This window comes from Capricornis sumatraensis, chromosome 5, assembly GCF_032405125.1.
Source record: "Capricornis sumatraensis isolate serow.1 chromosome 5, serow.2, whole genome shotgun sequence".
Classification (NCBI taxonomy): Eukaryota; Metazoa; Chordata; class Mammalia; order Artiodactyla; family Bovidae; genus Capricornis; species Capricornis sumatraensis.
The window spans coordinates 48,559,823-48,577,900 of record NC_091073.1 but is presented as its reverse complement, the minus strand read 5'-3'; the positions used below and the strand labels follow the sequence as shown (position 1 = coordinate 48,577,900).

The following is an 18,078-nucleotide window of genomic DNA, read 5'->3' as shown; positions in this document are numbered from 1 at the left end:
GCGCTAGCCGCTGCGGCTCGTCTACTACTGTGGGAGAGTGGCTGCTCCTGGAAGTTGCAGGATCGGGAGCCGGGCTGGTGCCGCCGGTGCCGCAGCTGCCTTGGACGGTGGGGAGGAGCAGGGAGCGTCAGGGGTCGGGAAAGACGGGACGGGTAGGGGGCGCGAGCTGGGGAAGACTGAGCGGGCTCTGCGCCGGGCGGGCGGGCGGCGGGGGGGCCAGCGACCGCAGCCGGGGGGACGGGGGAGGATGGAGCAAGTGGAGATCCTGAGGAAATTCATCCAGAGGGTCCAGGCCATGAAGAGTCCGGACCATAATGGGGAGGACAACTTCGCCCGGGACTTCATGGTGAGTCCCTCCCCTCGCTGTTGCCTCCTCTCACCGGCATCCAAGCCCACTGCCTCTTCGCCCGCCCGGCCCGACCGCCAGCGCTTTGTGTGCGGCTGTAAGGAGAGGGGCGGAGGGGGCGCGCGCCAACCGCAAGGGCCAGGGTGGACTCGGAGGCTGGGAGGTGAGATCGCCCCTCGTCCTCCTTTCCTTTCGTCCTGCGATCGCGGCCCCTTCCGCCCGCGTCCGGGACGAGAAGAGAGAGGCCGCTGGCCAAGCCCGCACTTAGCGCCGCCGCCCGCGACCACCTATTGTTTCTCGGGCTGGGAGCGGGAGGCGAATGAGGTGCAGGCCGGTAGGCTCTTCTCATCTCCCCATCCAGTCTGCTCCTCCTGGGAGGGTCGAGGCAGGAAGGAGAGCGGATAGCGCCGACTGAGGAACGGAGCTATTAAGGTTGCATTTAACTCGTGGGGTCCCTTTGCTCAAGCTGGTCTCAAAAGAGGTCAGGGTAGGACTTTTTGCTCTTTCTGGGTTCGCAGTATTATCTCCAATGCAAGAGAAAGGATAGTCCATAGGAAATCTCGTGGAATGTTCGATTTCCATTTACTGCCGTCCTGTCTCTTGTCTCTTGAGACCCAGGTTTTAGATGGTGTAGGGGTCAACGTGATTTGAGGTTGAGGGATAAGTGTGTGTAGAGGCAGGGCGTTGGGGGTGCAGGGTGCGTGGTTATCCCGAAGGAAGCCTACTTCAGACTCCCTAGGGGATACTGCCGAAGGCGGAGGGGATGTGACTATCACTTCCTATCCGGGGTGGGGGTGGGGAACTTGGGAACAATAGTCCTGGTGGGGCGGAGGCGACTGTACGGGCTGAAGCCCTGAACTGGGAGATAACCTTCGTAGTCTCCCCACCCCCCTTCCGACATCCCCCCTCCCCCTTCCGCCCTTTGCTTGTACTGGCGGGCTGGATAGGAGGTTAAAAGTCTTGGTCGTGGAATTGCTCTCGAGCCATCACTACGAGGGGGTCAGATCCGAAGGCGTGGGACCAGAAGTCGACTTCCTCCATTGCCACCCCCCCTCCTTTATTTTTCTGCTGGACAATGTTCCCTTTAGGGTTGTTTCTCGCCTTAGGAGGCGGTGGTTGCGGCGCTGCTCCTACGGATATTGCGCAAGACTGGGGCGTTGGAAACCCTGGAGGTCTGGGGAATGGAAAAGGAAGTGGGACTTTGGGAAGTGGTTGCTCCTTAGTCTTGGCGGGGTTTGGAAATGGGAAGTAAGCTAGGGAAAATTTTGCTTCTGGGCAAGATTCACCTCCAAGAGTAGTCACCTAACTTTGAAATTCTGGATTGTGAAAAGGATACACAGTTAATGTGTATAAAAATGAGTCGCAAACATTGGCTAGTTTTTGTTTCAAAGTACAGTTTAATTGTTTACAAGGTGCAGGTGAAATGGCTTTTCGCACTGAAATACGAAATACTTTTCACATTTTAAAGAGACTTTGGTCTAGTAAAACTTTAGCGTTAAAATTCTTAACCCTTAACTCTACTCAGTGTCATAACAGTATAGTTGAGCTTTGTGATTGCCGCCTCCCTAAACCAATAATAGAAGATAGGAGTTTGGTTTTGTTAGTATCTTTTGAAAGTGTAAAAAATGTTGATTAAATAATTTATGGTTTATTTTAAACATTTCCTCTTGATACTTAGCCCATGTATTCCCCCCCCCCCCCAAATTTCCCTTTTATCTGAAAAAGTTAAAGATGTTTCCTTCTTCCTACTGGGAATTTTGAATATGTTAGGTATCTTTGAACTGATATCACAGTAATTGGACAGAGTCCCCCTTTTATTACTCTCTAGCAAACATAAAAGAAAATATTTACTTAGATTTAAAATGTTTAAAACTAGTCTTATACAGTCTTACTTTGGATGTGGAAGGAGAGGTGTGTGACCCCTGTCCACTTGGCATGTTGGTCCTCTTGTTCTCTATGGACATATCCTGTCAGGAAAGGGCATTGTTTGCTGATGCAGGCCATCAGGACTCCGTGCCCAGTCTCTGAACTCCTGTACAGGGGAAGTAGCCTTCGGGTTCATGCTTTGGGGATGAGTCAGGGATTCCTATTGGAGATTTCATTTCTTCAGGACTAAATGAGTTTTCTTTTTCTTCCCTAATACCTAGGGATATCTAGGTGATTCTGCATTTAAGATTTGATGACTAAGGCTGTTCTTTTACAGTGCTTGCTTTTTTTATTCTGTGACTTGATAAGCAATAGCTATAATTAAATCTGCCAGTTATGCCTCTTTTTCTCTTAAGTAGAAAGCTGGAGGAAAACTTTGTCCCCTCTGCCACAAAAAGAAAATATATTGGCTAATAGATTCTTCTAATAATAAACTCTTCTGTAATTCTTAAATTCTGACATTTTAAAATTTTTAGCATTTGAGAACTGAACCTTAGGGTAATCTAGCTATTATAACCCTATTCATTTATAAAGTGATAATGTTCATTGTTTCAGATTTGGAAATTATAGAACAGTAATTAAGAATGCCTTACCTTTAGGAAACTGGAATAGGCATTCATACTGTGGTTTTTCCATTGTTCTGTTCAGTCTTCCTATAGTCCCATCACCCAAAGGCTATCTTTGTTAATGTCTTTAATGCTTCTCTGTGACCATACTACATGTATCGTTTAATGTTCTTAGGGTTTTTTCAAACTTAATATTTAGGTGTTTTTCCTTTGTAAAGATAATTTTAGGTGGCTATATAATATTTCACCTAGCCACTGTCATATAGCTTAACCATTTTCTTATAGTTGAAAGTTTAGGCCGCTGATTTTCTGCTATTATGTGTCATAATTCTCTGGAGAACACTTAAGCATAAAATTTCTTTATTTTGAATTATTGCATAAGATATCTTCCAGTGGTGTTGGAAGTACTAGATAAAAGGATGTAAACATCTGAAATACGTAAATGAATAACTTTTTGAAGTTATATCACTTTTTACAACTAACGGTAATGTATGAGTGTTCATATAATAATCTTGGATCTTTGATAATTCGAGGTTGAAGAATAGTATGTTGTTTTAATTTTAATATTGTGATGACTAGTAAGAGTAGAGACTTTTCTGCCTGTTGTCATTCTGTGAGTTGTCTATTCCTGGCATTGGCCTTTTGTGTGCCCCATCCTGTAAAGAGGAGAATACTAAGGTATTGAGATGCTGTAAACTATAGCACCAAAATGATTTCAAGTTGATGGTTAAACTGATAATCTGTGTCAGATCCGGAACTTGGTCACAACTATCTCAGCTTGTCGTCTTTATGAAATTGCAGATAGTGATCATGAGAAGTAAACGTGTACATAGGGTGATGCCCATTTATGTTTGACATGTGTAGGTTTACTACCATCTCTGCCATTGATTAGTTTTCTGACCTTGGCCACTTGAAAGAAAATGAATTGACCGAGTTCTTTCCATTTTAAAAGAAGATAAATGCTATCTACTTTACAAGACTGAAGTATGGGACTGATAGTTAGGATCTTCATCTAACAAATGATCATGCTGTCTTCAGTATTCTCAAATGGCTGACTTATGTAGTCAGTTACATATAACTAGACATAGAAGGAAAAAAAGATGTCTGGGCTTTCGTTTTTCAGTAATTTTCTTTTGCTTTTTAAAGCTTTGTCATGTATCATTAAAGTATTGAAACAAGAAGTAAGTTTATTCTGATTAGGCTAAAGTTTATGTGATATACACTAGACATTTGTGTATTTAAAAATTGTAAGAGATGACAGTAAAGCTGCAAGTAAATATGGCAGTTTCAGTTTAAAAACCCATTCTTGTTAAGATAAAAACAATAGTAAGTAGAGTCAGTGGAGCATTTCAAAACAGGATGCAGCAGAGGTGTGAATTACAGTACTTTTGTGAAACAAGGAGGAGAAGATTTATGCCCTGGAGAAGGAAATGGCACCCCATTCCAGGATTCTTGCCTGGAGAATCCCATGGAGCCTGGCAGGCTACAGTCCATGGGGTCGCAAGAGTCGGACACGACTTAGTGCACTGCCTTACCCCAGAGATCCTGCCATATATACCACAAAAACCAAACATCCCCCAGTGACCCCCCCCACTGTTCCAATCATTCCCAGGTGGGAATTCAGGCATGTGTCCACAGAGGTCACAGACAACATACATACGGTTCTGTTATGTCCCATATATTACCCTTTCATGTCCCAAGGAAGACATTTTCTCTTAGAGATTTTCATTTAGTGTATCTTTAAAAAATCTTGTATTAAACTTGCCTCCATCTTTTTCTTGGGTAAGGACAACCCAGAAATGGCCCTTTTGTGTCTGTGATGTGGCCATTCACAGCTTTTCTTGATAGGCCTAGTACAGTCTTGAGAACAGGGTTGCTGTATGCTGAATGTCAGACGGTAGCTCTTAGCTTTGCCTATTTTAGGTAGTTATGCTGTGCATTTTTTATTGGTGTACCATGTTTGATTTGTCCCTAATACCATTGAAGTTTTTCTGAGAAATGAAATAATGCAACATGAACTTATTAAAATACATTTTAAGACTTAAAAAAAAAATCCATAAATCTTTTTCTTTTTAAGGCTAAACAAGCATTATAGCAAGCATTCCTGTGTTAAAATGCCATTTAAACTAACTGATTTTTAAATTATTCTAAATTTATCAATCACAGGTAACTGCAGAAGTACCTTAGTAGTTAGGCATTCAAGGAGTTTATTATATAAAACCATCTGCTGTACAAATAGTAATCTTGACAGAACTGCTCAAAGCAACCAATTTGCTTGCTTTGTTATGATTAAATAATTGTTATATTGTTTTTATCTTACTACAGTAGCGTTTGTGATGTTATAAATAAAACAGAAAGAAGATTAACATTTTTTATCCCTTCTATTTGCTAAACACTGTGCCATACATTTTACACTGTGTCTTATTTAACATATCTGCCGTTTATGAGGTGGCTATAACCTAAATTTTAGAGATGAGGAAACGCACTCTGAGAAGTAAAGTATCTTGCTTGACTTCAAAACCTGATCTTTTTATCCTCCAGAATGCATCTGAGGTCCCTTTGGACCTGGCTGGAACTTGGCAGGTAGTGGAGGGTGCATTTCCATGCAGAAGGATAGGGGTTTTAGAGTTAAGCATGTTTAGAGAGTGGTAGATAATCTGCCATAACTAATGTAGCAGTTCTCACACATTTTGATTTCAGGAGTCTTTTACATTCTCAGAATTACTGAGGACTCCAAAGAGGTTTGTTTCTTTGTACTGTATTAGAAATTAAAAGATATTTTAAAAAATAATTTACTTTAAAATAATGGTGATAAAACCATTCCATACATACACTGTATTTTATAACAAGTGATTTTTCAAAAAAAATTACTGGTGGAAAGAAGCATTTATGCTTTTGCAATTTTTTTTACCGTCTGGCTTAATAGAAGAGATCTGGATTCTCATATCTATTGCATTCGTACTGATGCAGTGTCATATTTCACAGTATCAAGTGTCATGTATCCTCTAGGAAAATCAGTGTACACTTCTAAAGAGAATGAACATGATAAAAAATACTGTACTAAAGTCTGTGCATTTGCATATTTGCAGGTGAGGAAGCATAACTTAGGTTTTAACCTCGTGAATTCTTTAAAATGGTCTAGGTGTGGGACATCTCTGGACCATATTTTGAGAACCAGTGAAACAGCGGTATTCGCATGGTAAAGGTTAATGAGATGCTGAGAAAGCCAGTTAGGGATCAGGTTGTGAAGGTTCTTGAATCTGTGCTGTATTTTATTCTGCTGCTAAGTCACTTCAGTCGTGTCTGACTCTGTGCGACCCCATAGACGGCAGCCCACCAGGCTCTCCCATCCCTGGGATTCTCCAGGCAAGAACACTGGAGTGGGGTGCTATCACCTTCTCCGGTATTTTACTCTATAGATCAGTAATAGTAATTTTGAACAGTTTACACACTACAGGTCTCAGCGTTACAGGGAAAGTAAGCAGTCATTTGACAGATGGGTCTTGCAGAAAGTTGATTCTGATGGATGACCAGATGAAGGAGAGCATTTTTGAAGTTGTTGAAATATAGGAAGTGATATATGATGGCCTGAGCCAAACTTAAGACAGTGGGACAGAAAATATACAAAGGATCTGATAAGGATTAAGAAAAAAGTCTTCATGACTCACTAGATGTGAGTAGTGAAGGAGAGAGAAATATTGTAGTATGATTCCAGAGTTTCTAGCTTGGTATACTGTCACCCAAGTTGGAAGGTTCCATTTGGTAGGGTAAGGAGGAAGGACAAAAAGCAGAGGAGACCAGAGAGAAGATGGTTGGAGGAAACTTCAGAATTAAAGAGAATGAGTTTAGTTTTGGACACATTAAAACTGAGGTGCCTGTGAGACATCGTGTAGAAATGTAGAGCTCAAGAGAGCTACTGGGACAGAATTAAAGCATGTAAGAGGTATTTGAAAGCTTGAGAGTCGTGAACTCATTCAGACAAGTGTATGGTGTGGCCAACCTAAGGTTGAAAAGCAACATTTAAAGAGCAGCCTCTAAATGAAAATATTGGTGATTGCTCCTGGGTAGGGGTGGTCAGAGTAGAAGGAAAGGAACCTAGAGGATGTCAGAAAGGCCTGGGAGAGTTTCAGGGAAGACATTACCAAAGTCAGATAATTCTGAGAGGACCGGTAAGGTGAGCTTAAGAAAAGCACCCATTCTGTTCGCTAAGTAGGAGTGATTTGGTGACTAGAAAAAGCAGTTTGGAGTTGGGGTATGGGAAAAAGCCAGATTGTCATAGGCTGAAGAGGAAATAGCTGAAGTAGTATAAATTCCTTCCATTTACTTTAGCATTCTGAATGTAGATGGCTGAAGCCAGAGGAAGACACAGATCCCCTCCTGCTTTCTGCTTAAAAAAAAAAGTAAGATAGGGACAGCATTTTTCATACATGTATTTCTTATCTATATGTCTATCTTTTGGTAAAATGATTGCTATTTAAGTATAATTTTAAAAGACAAACGGTGGCTCTGTGATAACGAATCTGCCTGCCAGTGCAGGAGACATGGGTTCGATCTCTGGGTTGGCAAGATTCCCGGAAGTAGGAAACGGCAACCAACTCCAGTATTCTTACTGGGCAATCTCATGGACAGAGGATCCTGGAGGGCTACAGCCCATAGAGTAACAAAACAGCTGGACGCAAATGAGCACACACATAAAAATACAGATAACAAGAACTTGTCAAATAAGACTTCTGAAGTTTTGAATTAAGGTTTGAATTTGATTTGCTAAAAAATGGGAGAGGAAAGATTGAATGCCTGGCAAGAGCTTATGCTGCACACACTAGATAGTATTAAAATTTTCATTTTTTGTTAAACTGTTCAATATTGTGGCTTGTAGTGTTTTAAAAATTAATAACAGCTTTATTGAGATATAATTTATTTAGCATAAAATTCATTCATTTTAAGCTGTGCAATTTAATAGTTTTTAGTATGTTCACAAAAATGTGCAGTAGTTACCACAGTCAATTTTTATTAGCCCCCAAAGAAACCCCATACCCATTAGTAGTCATTCCTCCCACCCTCTTTCCTCGCAGACCTCGGCAACCACTAATCTACCTTCTGTCTCCATAGATTTGCCTCATCTAGACATTTCATAAGAATGGAATCATAATATGTGGTGTTTTGTCACTGACCCCGTTGACTTAACATGTTTTCAAGATTCATCTGTGTTGTTGCGTGGTCAGAAAGACTTCATCCTGTTTTATGACTGAATAATTTTCTGTTGTATGGATATATCACATTTTGTTCACTCATTCAATTCTTGATAGACGTTTGAGTGGTTTCCACTTTTTGGAATATTTTGTATTGTATAATAATAATACATGAAATATAACACATTTTATATTATTTTATGAATGCTGCTACTGTGAACCTATACATAAGTTTTTGTTAGGATATCTGTTTTCGATTATCTTGGATATATACCTATAAGTACCTTTAACATTTTGAGGGAACTGACGGATTGTTATCCAGAGCTGCTGTACATTTTATGGTTCTACCAGGAAAATGCACATTTTCCACTCCCACTAATTTCTTTACATTCTTACCAATACTTGTTATTGTCTGTCTGTCTGTCTTCTTATAACCACCTAAGAGGGTGTAAAGTTCAATTTTGTGGTTGGCTTGCAGGTGTATCTCAGTAAGCTTATATACATGGTGTAGTATGTCTAAAATGTCTTTAAAACTAGAATGATTGGCAATATTTTGCAGTCGTAGCACTTGAGCTAATTTTAGTCCTTTTCCATGGCCACTGGTTTAGTTAAGATTTTCTTACTCTGATAAGTGTCCGGCCAAATGTATTTATCTTTTAACTAACTTCACAATTGGAAGTGAACTTTTAAGTAACTTTCCAGACATGGCTCACTGAGCTAGCACACTAAAAATTTACCTGAAGTGTTAATTCTCAAGGTTGTTTTACTGTATTTCCTTTTAGAATATTGTTAGCTTTTTTCCGTCAATATTTGACATTTAATTTGGGAAAGGGTTTTGAAAGATTGAAACTGAAAGTAAGATATTAACATTTAAATAGATTAAAATTTTTTGTTCATATGTTAAACACCTCTGAGTTTCTATAATACTCAGTTCATTAGATTCATAAACATTTACATTTCTGACTTCCCCAGACTGAAAGCCTCCAAGGCTAGAGACTGGGACTTAATTATCTCTGTATCTCCACTGCTTAATGTAGTGCCTGGCATTTAGACATTAATGGCCGTCGCGTGAGCAGAAATTGTAGCGAGCTTAATGCTGTAAGACAGATTTATTCTTCAGGTGGATTCTTCAAGTGGTCCAAGAGGCTTGTCTCTTAGACCAGCATGAGAGTTGCTTTTTCATCCACCTGCCTACAGGCATGCTTGCACAAATGTTTTTATTTTCAGTACACAAGAAAGAAGAAGAAAATAAAAGATAAAGTACTGGAGTAAATTTAGTAAAACTTTTAAATAAGTAAGTGAAAATGAAGTCGCTCAGTCATGTCCAACTCTTTGCAACCCTGTGGACTGTAGCCCACCAGGCTCTTCCATCCATGGGATTCTCCAGGCAAGAGTACTGGAGTGGATTGCCATTTCCTTCTGCAGGGGATCTTCCCGACCCAGGGACCGAACCTAGGTCTCCCACATTGTGGGCAGATGCTTCCTCTGAGCCACCAGGGAAGCCCTAAATAAGTATTTGTTTATTAATCGTAATATCTTCTACATAAATGTGGAAAATGTCCATTTTTAACTTTTGGTTTTAGATTTCATTAAGAAAATCCAGATATCAGTTCACTGGCATCTCTTCAACAGTAGTGGTATCTTGTAAGTTGTGGGTGTCTTAGGAGTGATTACAGCAATAGCTGTCGTTCTCTCCTTGCCTGTAGTTTCTTGCCTCGTGTAATTCCTTCCATATATCATGCTCAATTTCCTAAAATACCGCTTTCAAGTGCTGGCATCTGTAGGATAATGGAAGGCATACTGGTTTTAAAATCAGATGTGGGTTTGTGTCCCACTGTTTGGTGCCTACTTCTGTTTCGTTTAATATTTATATAGAACCATATTGGAAACATGGTTTTATTTTTATCACAGAAAAATGTGACTTCATAGGACCCTAAAGCCTCCTTTCGATGATCATTAAAAGTATTGGAATTTTAAATGCCTAAGGCTTGCCTGGAGAATCCTAGGGACGGGGGAGCCTGGTGGGCTGCCGTCTATGGGGTTGCACAGAGTTGGACACGACTGAAGCGACTTAGCAGCAGCAGCAAAGCAACTCAAAGCATTAAACCCAAGCTCTGCTTTTCTTCAAATTGTAATTATATGTCCCTCTTACAAATTTCCCTTCCTCCTACTCCCTACCCTTTTTTTGTAGTTTTTGTCCTGGTTTAGAATTGCAGGCCAATAGGATAAAGTTTATACTTAACCTGGCCTTCCAGAGCCTTTTAACAGAGTCTCTCATACCTTTCCAGTGTTAAACTCGCGTACTCCCCAGTATGTGTCCTTTTTTCCCTCTGGAATGAGCTGTTTCTCATCCTTGAAAAATGCTTATCTGTGTTGGTACTGCTGAACATATTTTTCCGCTTTCTTAGAAAACTTTCCTTCTATTTTATAGTCCAGTACTTTGAAGATCAGGACACTAAAAATTTAGAATAACTTGACCACATTCACCCAGAACTCAGAAGCAAGAATCGTAATTAACTCTCACTTTCTGAGATAAATCTTTTAGTCCAGTTTATCTTAAAGCACTTGTTCTCCTTTGCAAATTTGAATTTTAATACTGTGGAGAAAAAGCCTTTCATTAGATTTGAGTTGAAGACTTGTTAAGGCAAGTTTGCTGATAAATGCACTTGTCCTAAATCACTAGGCTTCCAAACAAGAATTGAACCCCTCTCTCAGCATTTCATATTTCCTGTAGTATTTAATTTTTTTGGATTCATGCATTCAAACCTTGACAGTTACCTCCTTCCCTGTGAAATAACACAGATATCGTTTCCATTTGTATAAGATTAGAGTGTCAGTGAACTGGCTTATGGCAGATATAAGTAGTTGTTCCCTAAAAGCTTTTCCTAGAGAATGTGGAATGTGGATCATGTTAATCTCAGAGGCTTTGGGATGTACGCTAATACCTACATTTCCTGTAATAAGTGTTTTTAGTTGTAATCTACATTTGAAAAGCTTTTTAACAACATTTGAGTAGTTGTTATGCTGGTCGCCTCTGAAGAAATGCAAAAATTCAGGTCTGTCGTGAATCCTGCCATCCACCACTACACCCTAGGCACTGTGTTTAGAACTGGCAACTGGAAATATGACAGTTGTTTCCCTTAAGAAGTTTACTGGCTGTGAATAAACTTGTGAGAAGCAGCAAGAAGTTGTCCTGGGAGCAGTGGATGGGCTTCAGGGGGTCTGTGAACCCTTTCAAGTTATACTTAATGTTTTGTATGTAAACCTGTTGGGAGAGGGGTGAAGGTTTTTAGATTCTCAAGGGTTCCAAAAAAATCTTAGAAATTCTAGACTAGTAGAAAGATAATCAGCTTTGGAACCATACAGTAATTTCTGTCCTGGCCCTGTTACCCATATAGGCAGGTTATGTAGGGAAATTGGGGCTCTAATACTTACCTAGAAGGACCAAGATAATGTATATTTAAAGCTTCTAATGTAGTACATAGAAGGTACTCAATAGTAGTTTAAGACGTGTTATTACTCTAAGGGAAGTATATTCAAGATTAAAACCATAGAGGGAGGAGAGCCTAAATCTGCCTGAAGAGAACATGAACAGTTTTAGCACAGAGGCCACATTTGACTTGGCTCTTGAAGGGAGAGTTTGTCAGGTGGACTAGGATAAAAGGCATTTCAGAGATAGAAAACAAACAGTGTTTGCAAAGACACAGAGATAAGAACTATGGGTTTTAGAAGCGAGAAACAGGGTGGCTGGCAGTGTAAAAAATAAGCAAAGCTGATATAACCAAATAAACAGGAAGAGATTCCCAAAGGGAGAACAGCCTAAATGCTGAGTATGAGATGCATATAATATTGGCCTCAGCATTCCTGAATGTTTTGGTGAGGAGTGTTTTGATGTCTTACGATTGTGGCATAGTTGTTTACTCTTCGTTACAAAGTATGGTTTGTGCTTGGGACTGGTGCATGGGGATGACCCACAGAGATGTTATGGGGAGGGAGGTGGGAGGGGGTTTCATGTTTGGGAACACATGTAAGAATTAAAGATTTTAAAATTAAATAAAAAAAAATTAATTAAAAAAAATAAAAAATTAAAAAAAAAAAAAGAAACCTAAAGTCAGGTGAAGGAAGGAAATAATAAAGATCAGAGAGGAAATAAACAAAATAGAGATTTAAAAAAAAAAAAGTATGGTTTGGTTGTTATGAAGGATCTTTTTAAAATAGAGTTCCACAAAGCCAGTGTTTTTCACTCTGGTAATTTTACTTTATCCCAGATATATAAAGTAGTACTCTCAGTTTATATAGTTCTTAATTGGCCAGATAAGTGGTTTTCATTAGCTTCTGTTAAAAATGGCCTGTAAAAAAATTACATTAAAAAAGAGTCTATAAAACTTCAGTAAATTATTTATAGTGGTAAGCCTCTGTTTAGTTTAGATTCCTCAGTATATTTGAGTTTTCTAGGTGATAACTGAGATTTTGAAACAATACATTTGGGACCACAACTATAGTGAGAATGGAGAAAAAGTCAACTCCCATTCTATGAAAATGTGGAGAGTGGCTTTTTTTGGACACCTTCTCCCCTCATTGTACACCGGAGTTATAAGTCATGGACCTTTTGATGTTAAAGGAAACATGAACGGTATTTAGAAACTAAGGAGCTTGTTACAGGTTTTACAGTTAGAAGTTGCCAGAGCTAAGTTTGTCCCAAGATCATAGCAGATGTTTTTTCTGTAGCATGATGTTGCTGAGACCAACAATTGTCTTCTTATTATTTAGGGGAAAAGTTAATAAAAGGAAAAAAGTGGGGCATAAATATCCTGCAAATTATAGAAAAATTCTTTGTTGGTATAGATTTTTGGTTGTAGCCTACTTGCAAACCAGTTTGCGTGCTAAGTCGCTTTAGTCGTGTCTGACCATTTGCAACCCCATGGATTGTAGCCTGCAGACTCCTCTGTCCATAGGATTTTCCAGGCAAGAATACTGGAGTGGACTGCCATTTCCTTCTCTAAGAAACCAGTTTAAGTGGGGGGGTGGGGAATATATGTATATATATATATCTCATCGGAGAAGGCAATGGCACCCCACTCCAGTACTCTTGCCTGAAAAATCCATAGATGGAGGAGCCTGGTAGGCTGCAGTCCATGGGGTCACTAAGAGTCGGACATGACTGACTTCACTTTCACTTTTCACTTTCAATGCTTGGAGAAGGAAATGGCAACCCACTCCAGTGTTCTTGCCTGGAGAATCCCAGGGATGGGGAGCCTGGTGGGCTGCCGTCTATGGGGTTGCAGAGAGTCGGACACGACTGAAGTGACTTAGCAGCAGCAGCATATATATCTCACAGTAGAATACTGCCCTTGAGTATTCTATTTAACTGCTTTAAGGACAGGAACCAAGAAATGGGAGCCATCCATAACCTGGGTGCCTATTTCAGCTCTTTGTGGTTCTGCGTATTTATCAGTTTCTCCATCTAGAGCTGCTTGGACACTTACCTTTGCTCCTCTGTACACCTGCTTTACTCTTAGCTCTCCACATTTGACTTTCACTACATGTGCTGTTGAATAAAGGCATCTCTTAAGTGATCTAACCTAAGTTCCTCACTTTATCTCTGTTTAGAGGATTAGCTCAGAATAGTTAGAATTGCTGTCTCACGTTCACATTCCTGAAATTCACATCCCATCAGTCAACCTGCTTCTAGTGAGATGGGTACTATAGTATAAATGTGTGAAGTTGACCAGGATGGGGAGTTTGTTCAGATGTGATTGGTAGGGACTTTTCTTAGTGAAAGAAAGTTTTAGTTCCTTAACTTGACGAGACTGGCAGCCCAAGGTGTATCTAATACAAAAACCTTTGAAGCAAAACTGGGGGGGAAAATGAGCTACTATTTTAAGTTTTCAGTCCCAAATAGACTCCACCCACCTTCTTTCAGAGAAGGGACAGAGAAGCACAGAGTCCTTGTGACTTGAGAGAACTCTGTTGGCTCTGGCAGAGCATAATTTCACATGTACAGTGCATACTAAACCTTAAACTGTGTAGAAACTATAAAAGTAAGATGATCTATAAGCTGCATATTTATGGTACTTAAGATTTAAGGTATAATTTTTCAGTGTTAAAATATGAAACCAGAACATTACCTTCTAGATGAAAGTATAATTCTAAAGATCAGTTTTATCAGTATTATATCTAGTCATTTTTTATTCTCTCTCTAAATATACATCTGAAATTTATCACTATCTGAAAGACTAATATATTTTCTCCCTAGTAGATTTTGCATGAATAAATCTAAATATAGTTAGATTCATCTAAAATTTGAGTATTTTAATACTGTGTGTTGCCTGGTTGTCAGTGTGTCTGTCTCTGTGCAGGCTGTCTGCCTGACTGTGTACCTCTTATCTTTATCTACTCTGTCCATTGGCTTATCTGTGCCAAAGATTCATTAATGGGTGTTAGAGATAGATTTGGATATACTGTATAATTCAGAAATTTCCTGTAATTTATGCCTAGTTGTTTATAATTTTTTACTTCTAGTGCTGCAAATAGGTTATAAATGCCAAGGAGGAACATAGTGCAGGTAGATACTAATATTAGGATTTTGCACCTATTTGAAGAAATTGAATATGTTCAAATGTTTATCTCTAAACCTATTCACTGGCATTATTCGATGTTGCACAAAATAACAAATTTTATTTTTTCCTAAGTGTATAATTTAGGTAGTAGAAAATTAATCATAAAGGTAAGAAATACAATTTTAATGTTAAATATGCCAGATGTTTAGATCTTTTCATTTTATGGAAGAGTAAAGAGGATAGGTATTTTAATAGTTCAAAAGCTAGAAACAGAAATACTTTGTGTGAAAAAGAGCATTCAAAGAAGTTACTATTAATTATAAGATATATGCTTAAACTAAGTTTTCTTGAATGGGTAATTAAGTAGGCACTGGCTGACTCTACTTTCTTGGCCTCTTCTTTCCTAGATGATGAAATATCATTATACCTAGATTTTCACCTACCTCTTTAGTCTCTCTCCTCTATTATTGGCTCAGATACAGCATATTTCCTGTTTTTTTGTGCTCTTAGGTCTTAAGGGAAATATAATTGAATACTTGAATACTTAAAAAATAGAAAATAATCTTACAAATCTTATAAAATATTACAGTGACATCAATTCTAATGCTGCTTATTAAGAGTCTCAGACAATAATAAACATTGATATTTTCTCATACTCTACATTCTTACGATGGCTGGTGGATTCTTTTTAATGCAATTTAATCTAGACCAGAAGTGTAAGATGAATATTTAACCAGCACATTTAATTTTCCCATTGTTGCTTTATTATATGCCAGTTTTTATATTATTTACAAGCCATGTTTTGTGTGCGTATATTGTTTATGCCATATCTAATATTTTAAAATATGTTCTAAGTGCTCTTGCATTCTATTGGCCAAGGCAAGTTATAATGCCACCTCAACCTCAAAGACTCAGGAAATAGATTATACCCTTTAAGTTGGAAGGACTACAAAGTCTTGTGCAGGTTTAATATAGGAAGAGCTGAAAAACAGGTTTTTAATATGATAAATCTATGGCTTCCCTGGTGGCTCAGAGGTTAAAGCATCTGCCTGCAATGCGGGAGACCTAGGTTCAGTCCTTGGGTCGGGAAGATCCCCTGGAGACGGAAATGGCAACCCACTCCAATATTCTTGCCTGGAGAATCCCGTGGACGGAGGAGCCTGGTGGGCTACAGTTCACGGGTCGTAAAGAGTCAGACACGACTGAGCGAGTTCACTTTCGCTTTCACCTTCACTATATGACAAGTGTAGGAGATATTAATATTACATAAAGTAGTTAAGACATAGAACTGGGACTTGAAATAAGGAGTAAGCCATGCATTTACCTGGGAGGAGAGAATAGTATTCCAGACAGAAAGAGCATTAAGTGCCCAAGTATCTGAGTTAAGAGTGCGTTGGGATATCAAGGAAGCTAGTGTGCTTGAGCAGCAGAATAAGGGGAAGATTTAGTAGATTTGTGATAGTGTTGGGAGTTATGGCAAACCATCCAGGTTCTTGTAGGTCATTGTTAGAACTTGGGTTTTTACTCTAAATGACAAGAGTTTACTTTTGGATATGATGGGCTTTTCCTCAGTGGTAAAGAATCTGCATGCAATGCAGGAGACACAGGTTTGATCCTTGAGTCAGGGAGATTCCCCTGAAGAAGGAAGTGGCTATCCACTCTAGTATTCTTACCTGAAAGTCCCATGGACAGAGGAGCCTGGCGGGCTACAGTCGATGGGATCACAAAGCACTGGACACCACTGAGTGACTAAGCAAGCACAGAAAACACCAGTTTGGGAATTATTAACTAAACAAGCACAGTCAAAAAGAACATTTATAGAAATAATTAATATAGTAGAGCTGTTAGTGATTCGTAAGTATTAAGACATACTTAATAAACAAGGATTGCTTAAAAATACTAAATAGTATTTATTTAGAATAAATACTAAATCAGTTTTCCACAGTAAAAGTAGATTTAGAGGAAGTGTTCTAGGTAGCAGAATATTTATAATTTAAGCAATAAGTATTTGACTGTAGGGGATATGCTCTAAAATAATATACTCCCAGAGACTGTCAGTATAACTACACTACACATTAAGTATTATGACAGGAGGTTTTGTATGACTCAGAGAAATCAAGCTGACAGTGAAGTGCCAAGTCACCCTAATGGCCTCATTTCAGTTCAGTTCAGTTCAGTTGCTCAGTGTGTCCAACTCTTTGCAACCCCATGGACTGCAGTATGCCAGGCTTCCCTGTCCATCACCAACTCCTGGAGTTTACCCAAACTCATGTCTATGGAGTCGGTGATGCCATCCAACCATCTCATCCTCTTGTCATCCCTTTCTCCTCCCTCCTTCAATCATACCCAGCATCAGGGTCTTTTCAAATGAGTCAGTTCTTCGCATCAGGTGGCTAGAGTATTAGAGTTTCAGCATCAGTCCTTCCAGTGAATATTCAGTACTGATTTCCTCTAGGATGGACTGGTTGGATCTCCTTGCTGTCCAAGGGACTCAAGAGTCTTCTCCAACACAGCAGTTCAACTCTTTGGCACTCAGCTTTCTTTATATATAGTCCAACTCTCATATCCATACATTACTACTGAAAAAACCAAAGCTTTAACTAGATGGACATTTGTTGGCGAAGTAATATCTCTGCTTTTTAATATGCTGTCTAGGTTGGTCATAACTTTTCTTCCAAGGAGCAAGCATCTTTTAATATCATGGCGACAGTCACCTTCTGCAGTGATTTTGGAGCCGAAGAAAATCAAGTCTGTCACTGTTTTTCATTGTTTCCCCATCTATTTGCCATAAAGTGATGGGACCAGATGCCTGATGGCCTCATCCTATTAGAAATTAGCTAGTACCTAAGAATAGTTACTTTACAAAGTGAGTCAAGAGAAGACTTCTTTGCCTGAGATTTCCCTTTGTAGTCTAAAATAGTAGCTGAATTACAAGAGTTTTTCATTTTATTTTCAAATGAGTAAGTTCAAAAAAGATCCATCATATTTGGGTAAACTTTTTTTAATATAATAGTTCTCTAAAGGAGTTAGTATGCCATGTAAAGAGACTGGTGAAACATTTAGGGACAAAACCAATCTGATTAGAGTGCTTTTTCTCCTGACTTGTATTTAAAGCACAGATATTACAATAATAAAGCTCAAATTTGACCTCACCAAAAAAAACTACACTATGAAAGGTAATGCAGAGATAAGCAGTGGATTGAGATAAAACACTTTAACACATTTAACAGTTGGAAGATTATTATCTAAAATATAAGTAGCTTCTCTATATAAATAAAAAGAATACTCCAATAGGAAAATTTGAAAATGCAAAGAAAATTAACAGAAGAAAAATGCGAATAATTACTAAACATGGGGGAAAAGTCACCAACCTATTCAATAATCAGAGAAATAAAAATTATTTTAGCATTTACTTTGGAGACAGGTCCATCAGATTCCACTAAATTTGGTAAAATTCAAAAATTGGTAATTATGGCAATTCAGAAATTGAT

At 39.0% G+C, this 18,078-nt stretch overlaps 1 protein-coding gene across 2 annotated transcripts in view; it reads left to right on the top strand.

Annotated features, from left to right (window-relative positions):
* The first annotated feature begins 236 nt into the window (after window positions 1-236).
* Window positions 237-18,078, top strand: part of PTPN12 (protein tyrosine phosphatase non-receptor type 12) — an 85,808-nt gene continuing 67,966 nt past the window's right edge. The window contains exon 1 of one of the 2 annotated variants that reach the window (XM_068972506.1): window positions 237-346. In XM_068972506.1, coding sequence (XP_068828607.1) covers window positions 248-346 — 99 coding nt within the window. In that variant the 5' untranslated portion in view covers window positions 237-247. The remainder of the gene's footprint in view (window positions 347-18,078) is intronic. The other variant, XR_011144938.1, reaches the window with a different exon arrangement.